Below are 25,042 nucleotides of genomic sequence, written 5' to 3'. Positions count from 1 at the left end.
ATAAGTGACAACACTTTCTTCCTCTTTCTCTTTTTTACTCTTCTCTTTCTTCCCCTCTCTTTTTCTCCATCTTCTTTTAGACAAGAGAATAAGTGACAACACACTCTTCCTCTCTCTCTTGGTCACTCTTCTCTTTCTTCTTCTCTCTTTTTCTCCATATTCTCTTTGTTTTTTCTTTTTGAGCAAAAAAAGGGTTTTTGTACCAATTGGCAGCAGCAGACAGATTAAATGGTTGCCCAAACTGCAGGCGAAAGCGGAGGGGGGGCACTCTTTGCAACGGAATCATGGGGGGCTGAGAGCTCCTTAGGTACTCTTGCACTGCCTGAGGCAGTGCAACAGCCAAAGGTTGCACAGCTTACCAAAAAGTGGGGAAGTGTGGAGAGAACAAGACACCGCCGGCGGGACACAGGCCGTGAACATGCAGCCAGGAGGAGGGTGCAGGCAGAAGGCACAAGGAAGAGAAGAGGCAGGAACTCAAGGAGTGTCATGCTATGACATTACGTTGATAAGAGTTTGATCTTCATCCAAAACCTCCAGGTAAGCAATAACAGTTTGTCACTTCCTCCAATGACCTTGACATGGATGATCATTGATGACTTCACCACTGTAAAATCAGCATATTCACAAATTGCAACCTCATCCATGTAATCTTGAACATGAATACGGAGCTTCCCAATCAGAGGTGTCACTGGGACTGAGTCACCTCGAAACATCTGATCAGCATCTAATGCTCTGCCCAATTCCTCTACTTTATCCCAAGCCTAAGGGCCAAATCCTCTAATATGAAATTATCTGTAGCCTGCCGATCTCTCACTTTGCCCCATGCCGATCTAGTATAAGTGCCTGCCGATCTCTCACTTTGCCCCATGAAAGACATAACTCTCTTGCTTATGGTTCAAACGCTCGTCTAAAAAAATCTGGGATCCTCATGCTATTAGCTTGGGCGGTCCTTGTGGCTTTTTCTGCCCCTTAGAGCCCGAAGGCCTCTCAGGGCACGGGGCAGCCATATGCCCCTCATGGCCACATCTGAACCACTGGGATTCCGTAAGGAGGATCTCAATCTGTTCAGGGGTAAGTCGAGATTTGCCTCTATAGGATTTTGGCATCTGATTTCCCCTCGGCTTCTAAGGCTGAGCCTCTTTCTTGGCAGGGCATAACTTTTGCTTCCCCTTGTCCCTCCTTTAAATTCTGTGAAGAAACAGGATCCTAAGAGCAGCACTGAAGCCAAATGCATCAAGTCTTGTACACCCCTAATATGCTGTGTATTTACAAGGCTCTGATTTTAGGGAATGGAGACCTTCTTAAATTGAGCAATCTGTAAATAGGCTCCCAAAACTTTTGATTATATGCCTTAACTATTCCTCCTGCATCCATACTGAGTCCCTCCCACCGGAGATGTACCTCATCTTGGAACTGTTTTGGCAAACACTGTTTATAATCTTCTTGTAGCTCTTCTAATCCCAGGAGCTGAACTATCTGCTAAATGTGCCCTCCACCAAGCAGTGGCTGTTCTAGTGAGGTGTATGTTAACCATGCGCAACTTAGAGGACTCCATGAATTTCTCCGTACCAAAGGCAACATCAATTGTCAGATGAACTGCATGGCCTTCTCAATCTGCCCATAAGCCCTATTATAAGTAATTAATTTTCTTGGCTTTTGGCTTGGAAGACTTCTCACTACTCCCTCGTTACTTTTCTTGGCTTTTGGCTTGGAAGACTTCTCACTCTCCCGTTGCTTGCCAGGGCCTTCGGAAGAGGATGATGTTGAAGAAGAGGAGGAGCTAAAGCTGGAAGATGAATCTGAAGGAGAAGGACTTCGCTTCTTCTTCCTGCTCTTCTTCTTAGGATCTACACGGTCACACTTCTTAGCAAAATCCTTAGCAGGGGATGATAACCTGGGAATCGAGCTTCTCCAGTGGCACAGTAACACGGGCCTCCGTGTGACTCTCATTATATAAACGTTGAAGGCGAGGATCCTTCTTGTACTCTTCAAGCTCCTGCATCCTGGAGTGTCCTCCTTCTTCCAAGTCTTACTGAGTTTGCTGGCCCCTTCCTCGAAGGGCAGCTGAATCTGAGTTACAGTCTCTAGCACGGTCTCCTGAGTGTGCCATAATCGTAACTATAATCAAGTGTGCTGTGCTGACCAGTAATCATGGCTGTTTTGGCTTCTCTTGCCAAAACCACTCAACCACCTTTTGCTTGCACAGAAGCATCATGTTGCATGCTGGTTGCCTACAGTTCCCAAACCTACTCTTTTCCTCGACTACAATTATGGATTGTTCTTAGATATCCTATTTTTATTTACTTCTCTTAGGATCATATGTTTACTGACCACCTGTGTGAGTACAAATCTTGTGTGCATGGTTATTTATAGTTCAAAGATCTTATCATGGCTGATCACCATATATGATATTTTCAATATAGCTCATGTCACCTTCAGTGTGAAACTAGGTGGAGCTCAGTGTTTAGCAGAATAGACCTCAAGAGTGGGTACCACCACGTTCATGCACATCCATTGGATGTGCATAAGACAGCCTTCAGGACAACTTTTGGGTTATATGAGTACTTAGTTATGCCTTTTGGTCTGATGAATGACCCTTCTACTTTCAATAGAGCGATGGACAATCTTCAACCCATAGACACTGTATTGGAATTTTTTTCGATGACATCATTATCTTTTCCCAATCCGAAGAAGAGCATAAGCGGCATTCGACTGTTGTCTTTTAGGAGCGGCATAATCATCAGCTTTATGCCAACAGCAAGAAAAGTAAGTTTTTAATGGATAAAATCCATTATCTTGGGCACATTATTTCGAAGGATGGTGTGCAGATGGGCCCTGCTAAAATCCAAGCCATCATTGAATGGCTAGAGCTGCGTTCAGTTCACGAAGTACGAAGCTTTCTGGGGTTATGCTTGTACTATTGGAGATTCATCCGGTATTTTTCTCTATTGGCTAGCTCCCTACATGACTAACCAAAGAAGAATTCTGTTTTTCGATGGGGGGAACGCCAAAGGACAGCCTTCAATACACTCAAGGAAAAGCTTACCATATGACCCGTACTTATAGTTCCATATTTGCAGAAATCGTTTGAGGTAAAGTGTGATGCTTGCGGAGACAGCATTGGGGATGCTTTGCACTAGGAAGAAAAAGTTATGGCATTCGAAAGTCGAAGATTGATTGATGCTAAATTGCATTTGCAGGTTTATGAAAAAGATCTAATGGCAGTAATTCATGCACTGACAACACGGAAACACTATTTATTGGAGCTGATTTTATTGTTGAAACTGATCATTAAAGTCTTAGATGCTTCTTGACACAGACAAAGCTCTTAGAAAAACACATAAGATGGGCCCATTTTCTGTCCATATTCCATTTTCAGATTGTGCATACGCCAGGAACACAGAACATGATAGTAGATGCTTTGTCCAAAGAGGCCCCAGGTTCACAATGTCACTATTGCTTATCACCAGGACCTTAAGGATATGAAGGGCCAATATGCAATAGATCCAGATTTTGGTGAGTTTATCCAAGCATTGCAGGAGTGATAATCAAATAGTCAATACTCCATGAAAGGTGGATACCTCATGAGAAATGAGTGTTTGTGCATTACCAAGGTCATGAGACCAAAAGTCATGGAGGAATGTCATGCACCTCCTTATGGAGGGCACATAGGTATAACCTCTACCATCCAAGCTTTGAAAAGATGCTATTATTGGCCAGCAATGCATAGGGACATTCATAAGTTTGTCACAAAATGCCTTAGATGTCAGAAGGTTAAATATGACAGGCAAAAGGCACCTAGCCTCTTAATGCCTCTTCTTGTCCCTCAGGCACCATGGGAAAGCATAGTAATGGACTTCATTTTTGATCTCCCACGACCAAAGTCAGGTAATGATGGGTTATGGATTGTTATTGACAGGTTCAGCAAGCAAGCCCACTTCATTCTTGTATGCAAGACAATTAAGGCAGGTCATATGGCCAAAGTTTGTATGACACAGGTTTTCAGACACCATGGAATGCCTAAGTCCATTGCCAACGACTAGAATCCCAGAATGACCAGCCTCTTTTGGAGAGCATTATTTGACAAAATGGGGACGAAACTGAAATTTTCTTTTGCTTTCCACCCCCAGACCGATGGTGTCTCAGGGGAGGTCCTATCAATTCCGGAGGTTTTACTGAAGGCCTAGGGTCACTGGTGTGAGATGCAAGGAGAGTGTAATGCTTGCAACTAGGGGTGTTGATGCAAAACTGTTAGCAATTTCCTGGTAAGCGTAGGTGCAAGGGATCGTGTAGTGATGGTGCAAGTGTCTGCGGTACCAATTGATGGTGCAGGTGCGACCTGGAGTGGACAACAGTGTCAATAATAAGCACAAAAGCAGAACACACAAGAGCCAGCCCTCGATGTGGACAAGGGTGAACTCAAGCCTCATAACACACGGTCCTCTGTACTAGGTGAAGGAAGATGAAGGGAGGGGGACACAAAAGGAAGGGGTGTCGGAGCAGCAAACAGAGATGGAAGGAAGCATAGCATATAAGATGAAAATGATCAATACACCAAATGGAGGTACACCCAATAGTAGATACACCAAATGGAGATACACCAGGCTAGTTCGTGACTCTAGCCTCTTCCTCCACTCACGCTCAATGATCGAACCCAATCACCTCCCCCTTCTCCATCACCTTCATGAGCTCCTCTTGACTGGAAATCCCCTTCCCTCCTTCCTATTGGTTGTCTTTCAGTCTTCTTAGCCGTTCCATCGCTTCACCTCTTCATGGCTTTTTCCACTCGCCAACCTCCTCCGAGTCGGTGACTTTAGGACTCCATGTGCAGCTCTTTGTCTGCTCCATATGTGTCTGATAGTAGTAGGTGGCGAGCTGGACTGGGGACACTAATTCCCATGTGCACCTGTGCTCCCGTGGATATCGACCACTATTGGCATAGCATTTGATTGTGACTGCTCCAATCTATCTTGACATGTTGTCGACTTGTCTCGACATGTACTGCTACATGTGCACTTGTGACCAAGGTTGGTCTATCCTATGACTAAGGTGTCACCAAGTCTTGCGCTAGCCCCGTGACCAAGGTGTGACCAACATCTGTCCATCCTTGACATGTTGCTCCGGTGACCAACGTGTGTACAAAGTGTGACTTAGGTATGACCAAGGTCTGATTGAGGTATGACCAAAGTGTGACCAAGGTTCTATCAAGGTCTGTCCAGTATGGGTATAATAGTTTCCGCCACCACTATCATTCCGGTCCGGATGAATGACAGCCAATGGCTTGGTGCCAGAAAATGACAAGAGGAAATAAAGTAAGTAGAATGTCCTTTAGCCTTACATATTGAAAACTATAATAGAAATGGCTCATAGCTGTATATCATGAAAGAACACCATTATATATATATATATATATAAAATTGGTAGAAACAGAACTGAAAAGAAAATACATCAAACAGCGATAGATCCAGGAGCCAACAGAACTGAAAAGAAAATACGTCCAACAGTGCCAGATCCAAGAGCGAAGGCTTGCTGGAAAAATGCTTGAAAAACGTCAGATAGAAGTCGGTGGATGTGCGGAGGTTGTGGGCTTGTTTCTTCTTCCTCCTGTGTCCATAACGTTGCGCAGGTCCTTGTATTGGATTTGTATTGATGGTAGCTGGACCTGCAATGATCATGCTTGGATCGAATATTAGAAACGTCAGCATGTATCCTAAGAAAGTCCTCCTGTAACCTTGTATGTGACTTCCACAGATTTTCTTTCTCCTCCTGAACTTGTTGCTGATTCTGTTTCATGGCATTTAGGTGACTCTGTAACTCCCATTTGCAAATCAGCTTTGGCTTGTCTGTAACCATTGAGGTGTATCTTCTCTTAGAACTATGAGTTCCTGCTGAAGTTCAGTTTGGTGAGCTGAGTGAAGAGTGCTCCATAGCTTGTTTGTCGGTTGTCCACTCTTCCTTCTGCAGATGATGACGTTTCTAAAGCTCATCGTGTTGAGTCTTCCACTTAGCTTCCCTGGCCTGTAAAGTTGCTTTCCCAATCAACTTCCCTTGCATGAAGAGATGCTTCCGACTCTCTATGCTGAGCTGCAGGCAAGCTTTTTGGTCTCCAATGTCAAACGTTGTTTTTGGGACAGTACACCGCAAGTGTGGCTTGTAGAGTTAAACAACGCAGCACCCAATTGTATAAATCTATCGTTCATGATGCGCTGTGCCATGTGCATTGACTGTTTTGCCTAAGCATACCTATCCCTGAAAGTCATGCGATCAGCCATGTAAATAATCTCACTGTACTCCTCAAAGGTAGCTCGCATACCTTCATCGTCCATGGGCTCCAAAGCTGCCATTGGAGCTAGTATATGCATGCAGCTGACAATTGGGAGCCTTGGATGCACGTTTGTTGCCACGCGAGGGTCTCCATTTAGGGGCTCTTGGCTTCATCTGTTGAGGGGCTGTAGAGACACCTAGATGCACTACTGGGTTTTGTGAGTCCCATGACTTGAAGTCAACCTTGGTCAAACCAAGGTCATGATCTTCAACACCTCCGGAGCAGCTATGCATAGAGAGCAGTTTACTTTTGACAGTTCACTGGTTGAGATTTTCTCACCATACACATACCTGGGGGTTCTATTTTTTGGCCCTATCTTCACGATGAGATTGGCGATGTAGGCCCGCCTAAACAGAGGATACGCTCTCTTGCTCGACTGGAGAGACAGTGGTTCCACTCACACTTCCAGGATCCACGGACGAAGGTTCTCCTCTTTACTATTTGGTCCACCTACCACACTTGCTTAGGATTGCCATTGGGCAGTTCTGTGTTTTATCACACCGACTTCGTATTGAGAGTGGGCGAGCGAAGGGGGTCCCTAGAGAAAGTTGTATCTGCACACTAAGTGATCGACTCGAGATTGAGTTAGAGGAGCACTTTGCCTTCCGTTGCCTTGTCTACTACGAGATCTGTGGACAATACCTTTGTCTCTTCAGAGCCCTTTTGAGACTTATCTCATACCTAGACCAAAGGTGCCTCGCCGCTTTTACTCATGAAGTGGTCTGATATAGAGAGCGTCTCATTAGACCACAGAGACAGAGGTGGGAGGCCTCATCAGACTCATCTCGTAGTGTGATCACGGAGCTCTTCCAGTTAGAGCATACTGCCCTTTGATTACAAGTAATAGGCGAGGTAGGGACCCCGAGACCGAGATGTGGCACATTCGATAGAGGATAGACACACAAAGCACACTAGCTGACATCTCATCTATGTCTAGACTCGGGATACGAACGACAGGGTTACTATGGCGCTGGTCAGGCATAGAGCTGCTGCGAGAAGGTCATGATAGACTACACTTCTAGATAGTAGACAACGATCTATCACGGGCTTTTTGCCTGCATAGCCTAGCCCATCACCTAGCACACTTTGACGTGCCGTGTGTGTGTTGTATTGTATTATATTGGTTTAGGCTGTATCTGCTACGATGATGATGATGTTAGTGACGATTATGACTATGGTAACATTGATGATGATGGCATTGACTATGTCCTACATAGTTTTAATAGCATGGGTTAGGATGCTCGTTTAGTATCTCCACCCTTTTTGTTATTGTATTAGGTTTTCTATTAGTCTTACAAATCCATCGGTCTTTAGTAGACTTTCATAAATTTTATTCTTTCTTTCTTTCTCCTGCTGCAAGGGAATTGTACAGAGCTGATCCAAGTCCTCTTCCTCCATAAAGACTGGAGACCTCTTCCTTATAACAGAACTCAGAAGCCGCCTATGATTCTCTTGTTGCTCTTTGATCTGTACCTCGTGGGAGAATGTTTGACTTGATGATGTAGCATAATAAGGGTTGAGCATGTCATTCTCTTGTAAGTGAGGATAGTCCGCAGCAAAGGGCAATTTGCCACCTGCAAAGATGATGTCACAAGGCCGGGTGTCGAGCGGCCGGGTCAAGCTGAGTTTCTTCTGATCACACCGAGTACCCTACAAGGCATGGTCGGGTGTCACTCTTCAGGAGCTTCTCAGAGGTGTCATCTTGCCAGAAGTTGTAACAGCTTGCTGCATATTCGTGCGAGGGGTATCTGTAGCGGCTGTATTAGATAAGGAGCTAGTCCCCACAGTAAGATTTAGATCAATTAGTGTGTCTTCTCTTGAAACCTATCCCAAACTGGGTTGAGAGTCAAAAGGAGAGCTCACTACCTGCCTATGATCCATGACCCCCATAAAGATAGGAGGCTGCGCAACATCCCTAGTAGATATGTCCAACTGATCCTGTGTTGATGGAGACACATGTGTGCTAACGTAGCCCTCAGAAACATATGATATGATAGGATCAATGAAAGTAACCACCATAGAGAAAAACAATGGCTGATGTCATTCCATGAGTAAAACCTGAGAAACATGACCTAGAAGTGACTTGAGAATGACGATCCTCGAAACTTGATTGTGCCTAAATGAAAAATTGAAGGTGAGGTTTGAGAGGCTAGCATAGGAGAGATTGGCCTAGTAGAGTGCCCCGGAGATGGCAACGGTGTAGAGGACGAAGCAGTGACAAGAGATGCCAGGACTGAAGAGACTCCCAGAGAGGCTAGTGTGAAAGAGGCGGGAGTGGTGGAGATAGTAGAAGAGAGGATACTAGGAGAGGGAGAAGAAGTAAGAGAAGATGCCACAAGCAATGGAGCTGCTGCCCACTAGTGATGTAAGAAGTAGGCGAGATGAGGACCGCATGAGCCACTGCCTGCAACTGCACATGTAGGGGGTCACACAGTTGCATAGTACAAGAGTGAGGCGAAGTCGTACGGAGTGATGGTGAAGTGCTAATTGAAGGCAAGGTGGATACCCATCGTGATGAAATGATGCCTTGGAGAAGTATCAAACAGGGGTTGAGGATGAATTGCCATATACTCGCCTTTTCGGTGTCACGGTACTAAAGGATGAATGCTTGTTTGCAGTGGAGTGCTTCCCACCATGGTATGCAAACATTGTACATTTGTTGTCCACGGGTGAGTTTCCTCAAGAGCTGATCCCAGCTGAAAAGAGGAAATGGATCATTCAAGCAGCCCCTTTCGAATTAATTGATGGGCAGCTGTACAAATTGGGAAAAGACCACATTTTCAGGCGGTGCATGCTTCCCCATGAAACTCAGTTCCTTCTTAAAGAGGCTCATTCATGCATGGGGGTGGCATATGGGTCCGGAAGCCACTGCTAGGAAGACAATGCACGCTGGATTCTGGTGGCCAAAATTGTTCTAGGATTGCTACACCCATGTGCGAAGATGTGACTCATGTGAACAAGCCGGGGACCCACGCCTACCATACATGAGTACCTCCCGCTTGAACGATTCAGCCCAATGCCTCCCTTCTGTAGATGGGGTTTGGATTTTGTAGGATCCATCTCTCCTGCCACAAAGCGAGGAAACCAGTATACTATGGTTGCCATTGACTATGGTACCAAGTGGGTTGAGGCCAAGGCAGTGAGGACATGCACAGCACAAATGATCCTTTTCAAGATCCGGTTGTTTGGTGGAATTAATGAGTGATCGAGGCTCCCATTTTTTAGTATGTATAATGAGAATCTCTCTATTAGTAATGGCTGTCTATCCTTTTATTTTTATTTTGGTTTTTAAAAAAGAGTGCATGTGTTTCCACATTTGTACTATGGTTGTATTAGATAAATAAATTGTTACCGTGGCCTTTTGGCGAAGATGAAAGTTAATCAATTTGCCTTAATTAGATTGAGACATGGGATATTTACATAAACATAATTTTTTGTGCTTAATGTAATTTTTTTTCAAACCGTATCCTCATCTTGTACATAGCCAAAAGCGTCTTCAAAAAATTGTTTATAGGAATTCTAAATATACATCAATTGCTGTTAGACCATCACATAGTTATCTTCACACTTGTTTTCAAACTTCTTAACAATCACATGAAATTGTTTTGGCACCCTTATCTTCACAAATATCTGTATATTCTTACAAAGTTTTCTTTACATGGTGGCCATAGAGTTTTGAAGTCTTGCTATTATAAATTTGATTCACATGTGATAAGTGGTGATTCCAAAGCAAAGGGCTGCCAAAAGATCCTCTTGTCAATTATTGATCTCAGTTTGTCCATGTGTTGTTTGGTTGTAATGACAACCTTTGTGGAAAATTGTTAGACAAAAAATTAGTGTGCCTATGATATCAGTGGTCCTATATGACATGACAACACCTTCTCTAGGCCACAACTTTAGACTGCCTTATAATGTGCTTTCTACTCAAAGTGTTGTGAACTTTCAACTCAGTAGGAAGACTGTTGTTTAAAACCAAAATTGAACCATTCTTTCTTTATCAGAGTGTATAATAGAAAGAAAGGGTATGGAGGGAAAGAAAAACCAAGAAAATGACATTAGTGGAGTCGGTTTGCATCCCTACACAAGGAAGAATCCTTTGTGTTGAAGAGCACATACAACAGTTGCATACCATTACATGGCGAGTTACCTCCTTTAAACCTTGTAGGAGAAGAAAATGGATATATGTTGACTTTAGCAGGTGAAGTGTGAATCTGAGATGGAAATTGGTAGTGTCTCCCACCTCTTTTACATCTCTATGATTATATGGCTGTAAAGATCTCCTTTACATTGACCATTCTTGCCAAATGTTACACCAGCCCCAAGGAGGGTTTCCAATCTGTATTACACAGCTATAATTAACTCTCTCTCTTTGCTAGAGTCTGGATTATTCATGTTAGGACTACACTGTGTACCACCCCACTCCTTGGCTTACTTTTTGGAAGTATTTAAGGGAAACCTAAACGATATATTTAAGAGAATGTGGTGTCATTCATGTGGAACTGCCTACGCCAAACGCTCTTTAAAAATTCCTTTTTGCTGTTTAGTTCTCCTTGTGCATGGTCAAAACACAACTTTTGCAACTTGCAGGTGAATATAGTGCGAATGAATGGTCTACCGATTGTACACACCTGGTTGTAGAGGATGGTTCTTATGTCACAGATGTTGTGTTTCAAGCTGTGGCTGAAAGAAAGCCAGTCATTGGCACTGGTTGGATTGAGGTATAACACCTATTCATGGTGATTAAGCATGTACTATTGTTGCATACACGTCTCTTCATTCAAGAGCTTGATAATCAATGATGCATGTTAGGTTTTTTGTGTTTCCCTCTTCCTTCTATGTGTTGGGAATAGGCTGTTGCTGCACGAAGTTCTCCATCCTCTGAATTTCCAAGCTTGTCGAGGTAAGGGGATCCAGACACAAATGTTAAGGCCTTTATTTCGACTGTAGAATAGAGCATTTTATGCCAGCAGTCAGTGGATGTATTTGTAGTTGCTGCTAGCTCTTTTACATTTAGGCTGGTACTTTTGAAACATTACTTTTTAACAATGTCCAACACATGCCATGCTGTTTTAGTGAGTGATGCAGACTATGACTTGTCTTAACACTTAGTGATGTCTAGGAGGCTCTATAATGGTGAAGTGGCCTGTCTGTAGCGGCCTCTGCAAATGGTCCAAGACTGAGTACTTTCATATGCTTAACGTGATAACAAGGCAGGGCTTCTGATAAAAATGAATGGCTTCCGTGCTTGGACAGGTTTGCACCCAATCTGTTGTGGAAAATAGATGGTGATGCCAAGTTCTTGAAGATTGCTGAGCCAGAAGTACGAGTCACAGCTTTCAAAGGTTTCACCTTGTATGTTGGATCCATGTATCTGGTGAGAATTCCCTATATTTTGCTAAATAGGTGCAAAGATATATGTAAGCATGCTGCTGGTCTGCATTCATATGTCTCTGTGGCTTTTATGCACAAATGGTAGACAACTGTTTCACACCGAAGTAAAAAATATTTTCAAAGGTTGAGATACTTTGATAGTTGGAAAAACAAGACATATCGATGTGTTACACATTCAATCTTGTGATACAGTCAGTTTGTCAAACTCTTAATTTAACGAAGAGCACTTATTTATAACAAGTTGGAATGTTATTTAAGTTAGACTGATCTCTACCTTTGAACATTCAGCTTGCCCATGTGGTCTGTCTTTGTTCTTGGTTCTGTCATACTAATTTCTTTTGGGCACTATTTTATGTCTGTGCTCAATGGTCCAAGTTGTGTATACTTAAACTGGAACATAAATCTTGATTGTATATGAATAATATTGCTAATTTTCATTGGTTGAATGCTTATTACCATTAGCATTTATTAAGTAGCTAATTGTGACTGATGACTTGGACCCACTGGTCTGATGGAACTGTACCAGGTTAATTGGAGTATGAGGATTGCATGCTCACTTGATAAGGATGAGGTCACAAATGGGCCATTTCCTATTGTTGGTCATGTGCCAAGTGGCACTGTTGTCAACGTACCAGATATCCTCTGGCTCTCTTACCACGTTGACTATCAATGGCATCCATCCTGAGTAGAAGCACTTAACCTTCTTCTTTGAGTTAAAAGCTCCGTTCTCTTGCCCATCCTTCCTTGTTGGAGATGCTAGTTTTGCTTTGCATACTCTCTGACCTTTGGCATTCAGAGCCTTGCCTTGGACACTCTTGCTTCTTCAAAGAGGGAAGAGAATGTGATAATGGAGATGTGGGAGTGGAACTCCTGTCTTTATAACCCACTAGATGGGTAAGACTAGGTCTAGGGCACACCTGACTTGTAGTCGATCATACCCAACCTATAGCCGACTTGTAATGGACTTGGAGGGACCTAACCTGCCATTTGGTATATATGCCGCCTCATCAGCCAACTGCCACATCAGCTGATCTGGACAGCCTTATACCGTCCTGAACATGCAGCCCATCTCATCAGGATGAAGGATGGCTGCATATTGATGCTCATGCACCTCATCTTCACCTATACCACATGATCATGGCTTCTCCTCATTTCGAGGCCTTGTAGGTGACTAGCAGCTTGCTATGGTAAAGGGTAACATTGACATTGGTCATAAGTTGCAATGTTGTTGATAGGATGTACATAATTACATCAAACAATGAATATTATGGTGCTTAGATGAAAGAACTTAGAAGTACTCAACAGACAAGTATGAACAACCATATATGGTAGATGAGACTCAAAAATTCATAAGACCTTAGACTTTTAGGATACAAATTTCATAGTAGTGTAAAAACCTAGAGTTATCCAGTTTTCATTCTTTATTTGGGACATTTTCACTGGAAACAATTAAAGGACATGATTGCTACCTAAATTGCACGGAGAGAGCACCCTCTCCTTAAAAACCTGTCTTTTTACGAGGTGCCCACATACGCTTCGAACACCTCTACCAATAAGAGGGATGACTCATATCCTACTAATGCACAAAATAAAAATTGGCCTACTTGTTGCCTTATGGGTCAATGCTACGCCCTCATCATAGTCTGTAAACCACACAAATGAGGAGAAGCCATGAGCACGTAGTGTAGGTGAAGATAAGATGCATGAGCGTTTGTATGCAGTCATTCATCATCTTGATGAGGTGGGCTGCATGTTCAGTACAACATACGGCTGTCCAGATCAGCTTCATGCCTCCACAAAGGATGCAACGGTGGCACACAGCCACTCAAGGTGATGACGTCGTATCTTGCACATATAGACCCAAAGTGCTGATGTGACCCATGGGATGTGGCAGCTGTGCAGACTGTAGGGCACTGATACGGCAATACCCGCAAGGTATCGATGTGGCAAAACAGCTACATAGATTGTACGGTTGTTGACATGGCAGTCAGCAAGGCACGTCGGGCCCTCCAAGTGGACTATAGGTTGGCTCGAGTCTGGGTGTGGTCAGCTGCAGGGTGGGTGTGCCTACACCCAGCCATGCCCGTGTAGTGAGCTATAGAAGTAAGAATTCCACTTCTATCCATCATCATATTCTCTTCCCTCTTCATCCCTTGAAGAGAGCAAGAGTGTTCAAGGCATAGTGCATCCGCACACTTTGTTTCTTCACCTCCCATTTCAGGAGTTGTGGAAGGAAGGCTATTGACAGGAGAGCGTGGAGATGCTGCTATGCACGCATAGAGAGATGGTTTGAGCAACTGGGGCTCCACATGGCTAGACTCCCTCCCTTCCAATATAGCATTGATGCACCATTTTCTCCTCTCTTGCCACATGAGGTCAAGCTACACACATTCCGGACCTAGTAGGGACCGAGTGAGCTTCCACTGAAGCTCAGCTTCTACAGGGATCCTTGTTTACATATCACAGAGGAGGGTTTCATTGACCCACCAGGATATATGCAGATCCACTTACCCCACTCATTGAGGATCTCTATCGTGCAGTTTTGGGTCTCTTCACATAGATTGCGCATTGAGAGTGGCACGGTAGAGGGTCTACCCTGGGAGAGGCGCATATGCACATTATGTGACATACAGGAGGTCGAGTCGGAGAAGCATTTCATTTTCGGTGCTGAGTATACTGTGAGATCCAAGGACGCTTCTATCGCCTCTTTAGAGACAGTTTTGGGGTGTTGTCCCGATTTCTCTCCTATCCAGACCAGAGATGCTTGGTGGCTTTCATCCATAAGGCAGTCAGGCACTGCGAGCGTCTACTTTGATTATGGAGACAGGAGCAGACCTCCTCCTTGGTAGACTCTTCTCAGAGCTCGATCATGGAGTTCTTCCAGTCAGAGCATGTGGACCCCCATACTACGAGGTCCTGACATGATCGGGATCCCGAGCCAATGACACGACAGCTCAGACAGAGGGTTGACGCACATATTACACTTGGGGATATCCCCTCTTTGTTTAGAGTTGGGGCTTGACCGACAGGGATCACTGTGGCCCTTGTTAAGCACAGAGCTATGACCAGGAGATGACACAAGATCACTCCCACGAACAGCCGACATTACTCTATCGCCAACTTCATGCTTCTGTTTTCTCATCCACCTTGATGACCTGATGATCATGTTGATGAGGATGATGATGATACCGATGTGTAGTCGATCACTCTGACATGATTATGTAATACTTAGCACTAGCTTTTTGCTTTCTGCATTGGTGTGGATGCTCGTTTAGTAGCTCCACTCTCACAGTTTGTTTGTATTAGGATTCTCACAATCTCTTAGACCCATTAGTCTTTCGAAGACTTTAATAAACTTTCTTTCTTTCTTTCTTCCCCCCCCCCCCTCTCTCTCTCTCTCTCTCTCTCTCTCTCTCTCTCTCTCTCTCATAGCAATCGGCAGGAGGTTGAGTCAGAGGAGCTATTCCCACTTCGATGACCCCTGTACTACGAGATCTGTGGTCATTATCATTGTCTCTTTAGAGATGGCTTTGGACCCCTCTCCAGACTCCTTTTTACCAGGGGTGCCTCATTGCTTTCATTCATGAGGCGGTTCAACATAGAGAACATTTACTCAAGATAGCTCAGACATACTGCCCGACTCGTCTTAGAGCAGGATCTTGGAGTTATTCCAGTCGGATCGTACGGACCACATAGCCACTGACTACATACACAGTAGGGATCCGGAGCCCAAGGTACGTTACACTCGACAGCACCATCAACCAATTGTATGAGGTAAAGTAGAAGGACCACAAGACCTTAAGGGAGTATATCATGAGGATCAAAAATCTAAACTCTTGCTCGTAGCCTCACGAGAGGATGATCGATGAGAATTTGTTGCCACGCTTCCTGATCAAGCTAAGGGATGCCAAGGTTCATGATCATCTCTTCACCTTGAACCCCATGTTGTTTGAGTTGTGGAGCAAGACTACTGTGCCCTTAGATGACAATATCAAAGATAAATCCCAGTTAAAAAATTCACAAGCGGCTTCACATTGGTAATACAATTAATACAACAAATTTGTAGCAAACGCTGCAAATTCGTTGTACACAATAGAAAAGGTCAATCTCGTGCCGAGGTATAGTGTGATACCTTGCACAAATGCAAATCACCCCAAACTCTATAGTAATGTTAGCAAGCTATTTTTCTTTAGCTTTGGACACAGTGGCATGTCACCAATTTCTACATGTTCGAGTGAGCTCGAAGACACAGTGGAGTGGTGGAGAAGGAGCTTGCTGATATGAGGGTAGATAGGACTAGTGGGAAGAGACTATGTGGAGTTGTGGAGCCAAAGACACAGAGACCACGCACAGGGCAGAGGTTGACTAGAGGATGCATGATGGAGGTCGAAGCTATCCTGACTCTACTCAAAGGGGACTGTCAGAGTCGAGGTGTCACTCTTGATATGGCCCGCCGGATACCAAGATCATGGAGGCCCTCCCCCTCCCCCGTCCCCACTCCCCAATGCAGTGATAGACGACCAAGTAGAGACTTTTACGAGATATCTTTACATCCCACCAGGAGGGATGACATGGCACCATGATCACAAATGATAGTCGATCATATTTCTTGCTCTGTAAGGATTGCTGAGTTTTAGGTTTTAAGTCCTAGTTCTTGAGTTTCTTAGTATAGCATTCAACAAGGGCCCTAGCAAGCCCTTACCTCAGCCATAGTGGCTTGTATGAAGTAGTCCTTTTGATTATACCTTGTCTCATAGACCCTGGAGGCCTCCCAAAGATGTTAATTGATCTCTCCCTCTCCCTCTCTCTTTCTCTCCCTCTCTCTCTCTATATATGTGTGTGTGTGTGTGTACACACACACACACACACACACTCACACACACTATGTAGTGAGTCTGCAGACAATTAAAGGAAGATTGCCGTAGAGAGTGTCGAAAGAAATAGAAAGGGGAAAAGGTAGGATCACCAAAGACTGTATGATTCCTATCCTTCCATAGAGTCCAAAGTTCCCAATAACGAACCCAAATGAAAAACAACTCAAATCCCTCTCTGTGTGGGTGAATCCCAAAAAGCGAGAAATATTTCCCAAAGGTAGCATTAGGAAATCTAATCCTCAAACGCTGCCTAAGGCTCCAAAAACTCACGAGTGTGTGGACCCTGCCAAAGAAGATGAGGCACAGATTTCCGTGGAGCCAAACATCTGCGACAAAGAGCCGGAGCGATATGTCTACGTGCCAAGAGCTGCCTAGGCAGAAGAATCCCTAGCATCACTCACCATAGAAAAACCTGTTGTCAAAGAGGAACTTTAGAATTCCAAAGTTGCCGCATTCTCTTCTGCTACCACTTTGCCAGGCGATTCATTTGCCAGATCTGATTTGCCTTATCTGAAACCCAAGGTGGCAATAAAACCTTATACAAAGGAAGGGATTGTAATGTGGGAGAGCCTCAAGGGACGGGCTGATGACCCTGGTGAATGAAGAGTCCAATCCTGAAGCCTATGTGGCACTGGTAGAAAAGGCTGAAGTATTTGAGTAATAGTTTGCCATGCAAGCCGCATTGCTATCTCTGTAAAGCCAGTAAGTAACCTGCTGCATTTTTTGTCCAAACCCCAAAGCTCGCATAGTTTGCGAGATGAAATTCCATTGAACTGTGTCAAAGGCTTTTGCAATATCTACCTGCAAGAGTAGAACATCCTGCTGCGTGTATTTGGCATATTCAATCCCAATATAAGCATTGGCAATGTTATCTGTGATATGGCGACGTGGAACAAAGCCATATTGGGAGGGATGCAATCCATCATGCAAATAACCTTTAATCCGATCAACCACCATTTTGGCAATGATCTTGTAAATGACTGGCATGAGCGTGATTGGCCTCCAATCACCCAGTGAATCACATAGCTGCTTTTTTGGAATCAGCTTGAGAAGACCCTTTTTCCATGACAAAGGCATCTGCTGGTTTTGCCATGCTGTATTTACCATTTGCAGCAAGGTGAATTTAAGAAGATCCCAGAATGCAAGAAAAAATTCAACAATGAGACCATCCCATCCTGGAGATTTCCATCTGCCGCAGGATGTTAGTGCATTAGACAATTTCCTTTCAATGAAGGGATGTTCAAGTTCCAAAGCCTGAGCATTAGACAGAGTTGGATGAATATGCTGCAAAAGAAGCTGATGTGCAGACACAACCCGATGAGAAAGAGTATCCAGATGCCCAAAATGAGTGGAGAAGTGCTGCACACATAAATCAGCAAGCTCTGAACGAGATGTTGACCAAGAACCATCGATCCGACAGATATTGGCAGCCTGTCTCTTTTGTAGTGTAAACTCTTAAAAAATTGCTTGGAAGAGCAGCCTTTATCCAAAAATGCCCGTTGTCTGGATCAAGTTTCCCATTTAGCAAGCTTTCTGCGATCATTAGATTGAAGAGAGAATTGAGCCTGACATAAGAGCATGCTTTCCTATGAAGACAAAGGGTGAAGATGAGCAAGCTCAGTCAAACTCTGACATATAAATTTGGCATGTGCTACAGTCTCCCTTGTGGCTTGCATATAGGATTTGCTATAATCTCGAATAACTGCTTGCATCCGAACAACAAAAGCTTGCCAGGCATAATCCAAACCAATGCATATCTGACGAGAAAGAGGCTGAATAGCATCAGAGACCAAGGCTTTAAAGTCAGCATGCTCCAGATAACTATGATTAATCAGCAAAAGCCTTCGGCAAGGCAATCTGTTAGTGGGAAATTCATGTAAGGAAAGCCTCAACCAAAGAGGAGCATGATCCGAATGTGTGAAAGCATGATCAACCCAAATTTGACAAGTAAAGGCATCACAATGCTGTGGATCAATCTGATACCATCTGTCCAAGCGTGCCCGATAAGAAGATTGAGCATTATGCTGAAAGGTATAACCCGGAAGCATGGGCTGTAATTCCTTCTAGAGATCAACTAGGCGCAACTGAAGCAAAAAATCAGACCATGCTTGTGTTTTAGAAGCCAACATATGAGTGTGGCCTAAGGTGTTGTCACCCTATTGAGGGGCATTATTAAAGTCACCACAAATGAAGGCATGTTGTCGCCATGGATAAGTATGCATGGCAGCCCAGATCAAAGCTCTATCACGAGAAGACTGGGGGGCATAAACCGATGCAAATACAAAAATTTCCCCTTAAACAAGGCATTGAACAATAATCCATCTACCATGGCGATCATTGAGAGCCACAACAGGTTGAAGGTCGTGCTTTACCAAAAAAGCCACACCAGAAAAGGAGTGCTCTCCAGCATAGAAGATATCATAACCAGCAAAATGGCCTATTTGACCAGCATACATATGCTGATTATGCTCTTGCAAAGCAATTAGATCAGGCTGCAATTGCCTGATATACATCTAGACTAGTTTCCATTTGCGACCATCACACATTCCCTGTACATTGAGAGTAACACACTTCAGATGATCAAGCATATTTACAGTTATGGGACAGGTATGTACAGCAACCAACGGGCTGTCTACGTCTGCATTTCCACCTCAATGTCCGGGCCTCTGCCCTAGGATGAAGCATCAGCCTGAGGAGAGGACAAAAGTACAGCAACTTCTTCAGGAAACAAGGTCCGATTTGCAGTCACAGAGCCCAGGTCAAGCCAACACCAGAGTTTTCAGCAGGTGTTTTCCCATGAGAGGATGCACCACTCCAAGTCCGAGAAGGCAAAGGTCGCCCAGGGGAGATCACTTTGCGAGGAGTTTGCCATCCATCAGTCAAAAAAATTTCCCCCTTCCCCTGAGGTGGAGAGGACAAAGACACAGGAAAAGAAGCATTACCATGTGAGACAGCCGGGGCTTTGCCTTTGTCTTGAACAGAGAAAAACTGTTTGACTCCTTTGTTTTTGACTCTCATGCCACACACACACACACACACACACACACACACACACACACTTTTTTTTTTGGGTAATATCTAGTGCATATATTTATATGATCATAAATTTACATGATGGGAGGTCTCCAAAATGGAGAGTATCCCAAAGTTCAGAAGCATAAAAAGAAAAGCTGTATGCAAAAAGCATCCATATCACCCTCATGGTAGGCATCATATAAGGATTGCCGCAATGAGGCTCGGAAAGATTCATATGACTTGTGAATCTGTCGACCCAAGTATGTCAAATTATGCTCACTCCAGATTGTCCAAAGAGCCCAATATCGCACCCAAGAGAGAAATAGTGAGTATTGAGACAAAGACTTAATAAATCTGCCAAAGAGCCAGAAATGTTACCCAAATCTGTGACTCCGGAAACGGATCCGAAGATAATCTGAAATTCTCCTGAGGAGGATCTTAGTACACGGGCAGTGCCAAAGCAAATGAATAACAGTCTCTGAAGGAGCCTGACATCTTAAACATGTGGATGGTGCAATGCGACGTTTAGCAAGTGTGACCCCCATTGACAAAGTACCTGCCATACATCTCTAAAGAAAAAGTCTTTGTTTCAATGGCATTTTACACTTCCATAATATCCTGAGATTCTTCCGCCACCATGAGAGGGGCTTCCTTATATGCCATAGAGAATTAGCATATTGCTGAATCCATGGAGTAAGGCTGAAGAAGCCTATAGGCTTTGATGGAGGTTAAGGCAGGAAGAGGAACAGGATGAGTGCACATAGTAAAGGGTTGCAATTGCCAATCCATAAGCCTGTCGGTGTCAGCCACAGGAGGAACAGGTAGAAAAGGATGTAATAAATGAGTAATTTTCTTCCATATAGACCTACGATGCATTCCCAATGCATAGGAAGCAGTGGCCTGAGGAAAAGATAAGACATATCCCTGATCATCTACCACATTCTGTATGTATCTAATTCCCAATTTCATGAGATTGTAGGCCCGAACAGGTTCCTGTAAAGCTAGCGGAATTGCAAAAATGGCACTCCAGTGAATACTTCCTTTCCTTTTTGAGTTTGTCCCCGAGCAATGATTAGGAGCCCATTTGACCTTAGAAAGTACTTATTTCCAGTCAAGTATCAGAGCAGTAGAGAAAGGACAGCCATGTATTTTTCCTACAAATCTGCCAATGACAACCTCCCAATGATCAGTAGTCCAATGACCATAAGCACAAGTCCTCATGTTGACACACATGGATGCTAGCATACAAGTCCATGGCTGTTGTTGGCAGAAAAAAGTATGCAGCATAGTCGCCTTCCTTGCAAGTACATGATATCTTATATTGAGGACATTAAGTCCACCATGCATTCTAGGAGAGCACACCATTTCCATCTTCATCAGTCTCAATGCTTTCACAGCAGTTTTTGTCCTCCATAACATCTCCATAGCTTGAGACATAAAGGCTGAAATATCCCTGGAGGACCAATGGATCAAAGGCAAATAGAACTGGACATAGGACATTACAATGGACTGTACTATTCTGAGCTTGACATGAAGAGGCCAAGTAGAAATCTTCCAGTATTCTAGTTTGTGTTGAAGCCTTTGGAAGATCCATTTTAGCTGCTGCTTCTTGGTGATATGCCATCCTATGGGATATCCCAAATGCCTGACTACATCTTTGGAATGCACCACCTGACCTGGCCAAAGAATAGAATGCCAATCACATTGTGTCAGGGGAAGTAATTGTCAAAATTGACATGCAATCCTGCTGCCAAACCACACAATGAAAGAGTGGTCATAAGCATGTGTACTTCCCGGGGAGAATTCTGTGGCATAAAGAAGGAATCATCAGCATATGCGTGTGCCAAAAAAGATGCAGCCCCAGGGATTTGAAGACCAGTCATTTGTCCTATGTTTGTAAGATGATCAAGATACATCAGAAGGGGATGTGTCGCAATGGCATAGAAGGGAGCACTAAGAGGGCAGCCCTGTCTAACTGATCGACCCAATGTCCATGACCCCCCACACACACACACACACGCATGCACGCACATCTATATATGTATACATATATATAAGTATATTATGCATGAAAAGGAATCTTTTACTATTCCCTTGTCCCCAAAATTGTTACAATAGGTACATTACATAATAGTTCTGAAGACTTAGTTAGCCCCTAGCGAGCTTCTTGTGAACCTCAGCTTCTATAGGGACTAGTTCTTACGGATATGAGAGGAGGGCTTCATTTACCTGCTAGGCTATATGCTTATCTACCTTCCCCATTCTTTGAGGATATTGATCGGACAGTTTTGTGTTTCATTACACCGACTATGCATTGAGAGTGGGTGGACTGAGGGCGTACCTAGAGGGGATCGCAGCTGCACTATGTGATTTGCAAAAGATTGAGTCAAAGGAGCACGTTGCTTTCAGATACCTTCTGTACTATGTGACTCGAGGTCTATCCTTTTTGGATCCCTTTCCAGCCTTCGGCTTTATCTGGATCAGAGATGTTTGGTGACTTTCATGAGGTTAGAGATCATCTGCTCAAGGCACATATACGAGATCAAGGTACTCAGCAGCTAGATTCCACTTAGAGTGATCACTGAGTTTCTCTAGCTATATAGCATGGGCCAACACGCCCTAGTGAGACGGTGTAGCAGAGGCCCCGAGTGAGAGACACGATAGACTTGTCAGCAGGTCGATGATCGAGACCCTCCATGTTGACCAGGCTTGAGACATGGCCAACGTGTGTGACAGTGGTATTATCTAACATAGGGCCACAACTAGGAGACCATAGCGAACAATGCTCTATCATAGGTTTTAGGCCACCACAGCCTTGTACATCACCGGGGCCTTCTGTGGGCTTGCTTCCTCCATTATTATCGAGAGGACCTACGCAACGACCACAGCTTTTGTTCTCTTCATAGGCTCATACATTTTTTGTACTAGTGTTTGTATGTTTACATTTGCACTTGTCCTGAGTGTAGATGCCTGATTAGAGGCTCCACCCATGCAGCTCATTGTATCTGTTTTTTTTTTTTCAGTCTTCGGTCTTTCGAAGACTTTAATAAACTTGCTTTCTTTCCGTCTCTGTCATGAGCAATGTTTAGCATCCGGCATGCATTACAAGACAACTAAAACTTGCATTTTTTGCTTGATTTTTACCCAAATTTCAACCCGCTTATGCATGTACTGCATAAACCAGTGCAAATCTGCAAGTTAAGCTTGTAATTTTGATGCACTTTCATTGTATTTGTTGCACTTTATATCCAATCTCAGAAGCCTACCTTTGAAGTTAATACTTTGTTTTGTAGTACACATACAAGGACCTACTTCAACTCCTTGTTGAGGCTTCAGGAGGGGCAATTGTCTCCATCAGCAATATGCCAAAGCACAAGGTACTGACGTGGCTAGATTATGGTTTTGATTGGTAGAATAAAGCTAACAAATGGCAAAACCTTTGAAGATGTTGCAATTGTCTTTTGTTTTTCTTGGGTGGTAATTTCAACATTTTTTTGGCACATGTACTATTCAACTTTTTTTTTAAATTTTTACATGAGAAGGTAAGATGGTGTGATATTTGAACAACTCATATGCGTAAACGAGATTCATTAGACATTTGAACTCCTATTGATAGATTTTATATGAGGGTTTGATTCTAACTTCTAAGTGTTCACTCTGCCAGTATCAGGATTCCAGATGCATTCTACGTAGAGGAGGGCCTCACATAGGCAGTGTTGCAGATTTGGGTATCTCACATGCACGATGGTCTGCTTTCCCCGTCAGATATAGTAGCAGCCCTCGTAGATATTAGCGACTTTTATCATTCAGTTGCTCGGTTCAGGAGAGGTGAGATCCTTAGGCAAGAGATAGGTATCCACCGCCAGCAGTTGGCTGGTCTTCAAAGGAAAGAGCAGAAGAGGCCTACAGATGCTTGGGTTCAGGAGCGCCTTGTTGCAGCAAGGGCTCAGCAACAGTCATTGTTGGATCAAACAGCATAGTATGCCTTTCATGCCAGGGAGTTATTTTGGACTCAAACGGGAGGTAGGGTCAACAAGCAACTCTTTTCTACTCTTGGTCCCAGACACAGAAGGGAGAGCGTTTTACAGCTTGTTGACTCAAACGTAGTTTTACAGACACATTCAGATACCGTCTTGCAGGTAGTTACAGATTTCTATGCCTCCCTTCTTACAGCAGATCTTGACACTCAGGATAGAGATGGCAGCACTTACCTATGTTAGTGACTGGAGATATGATAGTCTCACTTGATGCACCATTCACCAACATAGAGTTCAGGACTGCTCTCTTAGATCTCCCTCTTCCACTCTCATGGCTTCCGTTCGGAAAGCTTGGGACAGCTTCAGAGACACTCTTCAGAGAGTTACACCCTCCTCTCGTGAAGAAATAGACAGGTAGCGAGTTATGTGAAATGAATCCATATTGGACGAGCATGGCAGATCACTGGGAGTGTCACATTATATGCTTTGCATATCTCATAGAGCACCCTTCTTAATGATTTGGGGATCAGTGGCATGGTTATCTCTTACTGGACCTTAGGTGTTTTTCGAGGAACATGACTCAGACTCGTCCTACATTATACGACGACACTCTGTGGAGTCATGCTCTCTCCAGGATCTTCCTTTCACTCCTTTTAGAGCTGCTCATGTCTCAGTAGACACATCTTGGGAGATTCTGGCAAGCATTGCAGCTTGGCTTATCTGGAGGGCCAGATGTACGGAGGCGATGGAGGGCTCACAGGTTAACTGGTCTCAGTCTATAGCCAGTATATGAACTGATACTATACACACACTGATGGCCATTTGGGTGAGTATGCAGGGATCCTCCAGAGCAACATGAGAGATACTTTTTTCAGAGTTTGGAGAGGATCTCCGTTCTTCTCTGAGTCTTCTTCAAGGTTGAGGTGGCATTTTCAGCCTCCACCTTGGATTTTTGTTAGCTCTTTTTGAGCTGTTTTTTCTTTCATGCATGTCATGATGTACTCTTGCATTTGAGCGTGCTCCTGCGGCTTTCATTCATACTTAATCAAGTAAACATTTTGGAAAAAAAACTAAAAACTTCTAAGTGTTAAAAGAGTGCGATGTCTCTTCAAAAACATGCCACTTAGACCTTAGTTTCAAGATGAAGTTGGAAAGATGAAATATAAAGTGATGTGACTATAGCAGAGGATAATGTTGCTAAAGACAAGTGAGAGAGGCTTGTTCGTAAATTCCCCTTGAGAAACTATGCCAACTATTTAACATGAATGGATCTAAATAAATCAAGGCTTGGTCCTATTTATTTTTTAACGATAATCTTGATAAAGCATCTTACCACAGGGTCAAAATGTTTTTTTCCTTAAAATATAGAGATTGAAAGCATGGAGACAAAATGGGGAAAGTTTAGAAAAAATAGCATGTTCTCTACTATTGATTCAGAGAGCATTTCTTGACAAACACAC

At 43.7% G+C, this 25,042-nt stretch overlaps 1 protein-coding gene across 2 annotated transcripts in view; it reads left to right on the top strand.

Annotated features, from left to right (window-relative positions):
- NBS1 (nijmegen breakage syndrome 1) overlaps window positions 1–25,042 on the top strand; it is a 57,170-nt gene that overhangs the window by 15,320 nt on the left and 16,808 nt on the right. For both annotated transcript variants that reach the window (XM_087379351.1, XM_087379352.1), the window contains 4 exons: window positions 10,913–11,043; window positions 11,176–11,225; window positions 11,579–11,699; window positions 22,899–22,982. In XM_087379351.1, coding sequence (XP_087235477.1) covers window positions 10,913–11,043; window positions 11,176–11,225; window positions 11,579–11,699; window positions 22,899–22,982 — 386 coding nt within the window. The remainder of the gene's footprint in view (window positions 1–10,912; window positions 11,044–11,175; window positions 11,226–11,578; window positions 11,700–22,898; window positions 22,983–25,042) is intronic.

This window comes from Dipteris shenzhenensis, chromosome 9, assembly GCF_047967505.1.
Source record: "Dipteris shenzhenensis isolate YYH24624 ecotype China chromosome 9, Dip_SZ_1.0, whole genome shotgun sequence".
Classification (NCBI taxonomy): domain Eukaryota; kingdom Viridiplantae; phylum Streptophyta; class Polypodiopsida; order Gleicheniales; family Dipteridaceae; genus Dipteris; species Dipteris shenzhenensis.
This window is presented reverse-complemented; position numbering and strand designations above follow the sequence as displayed.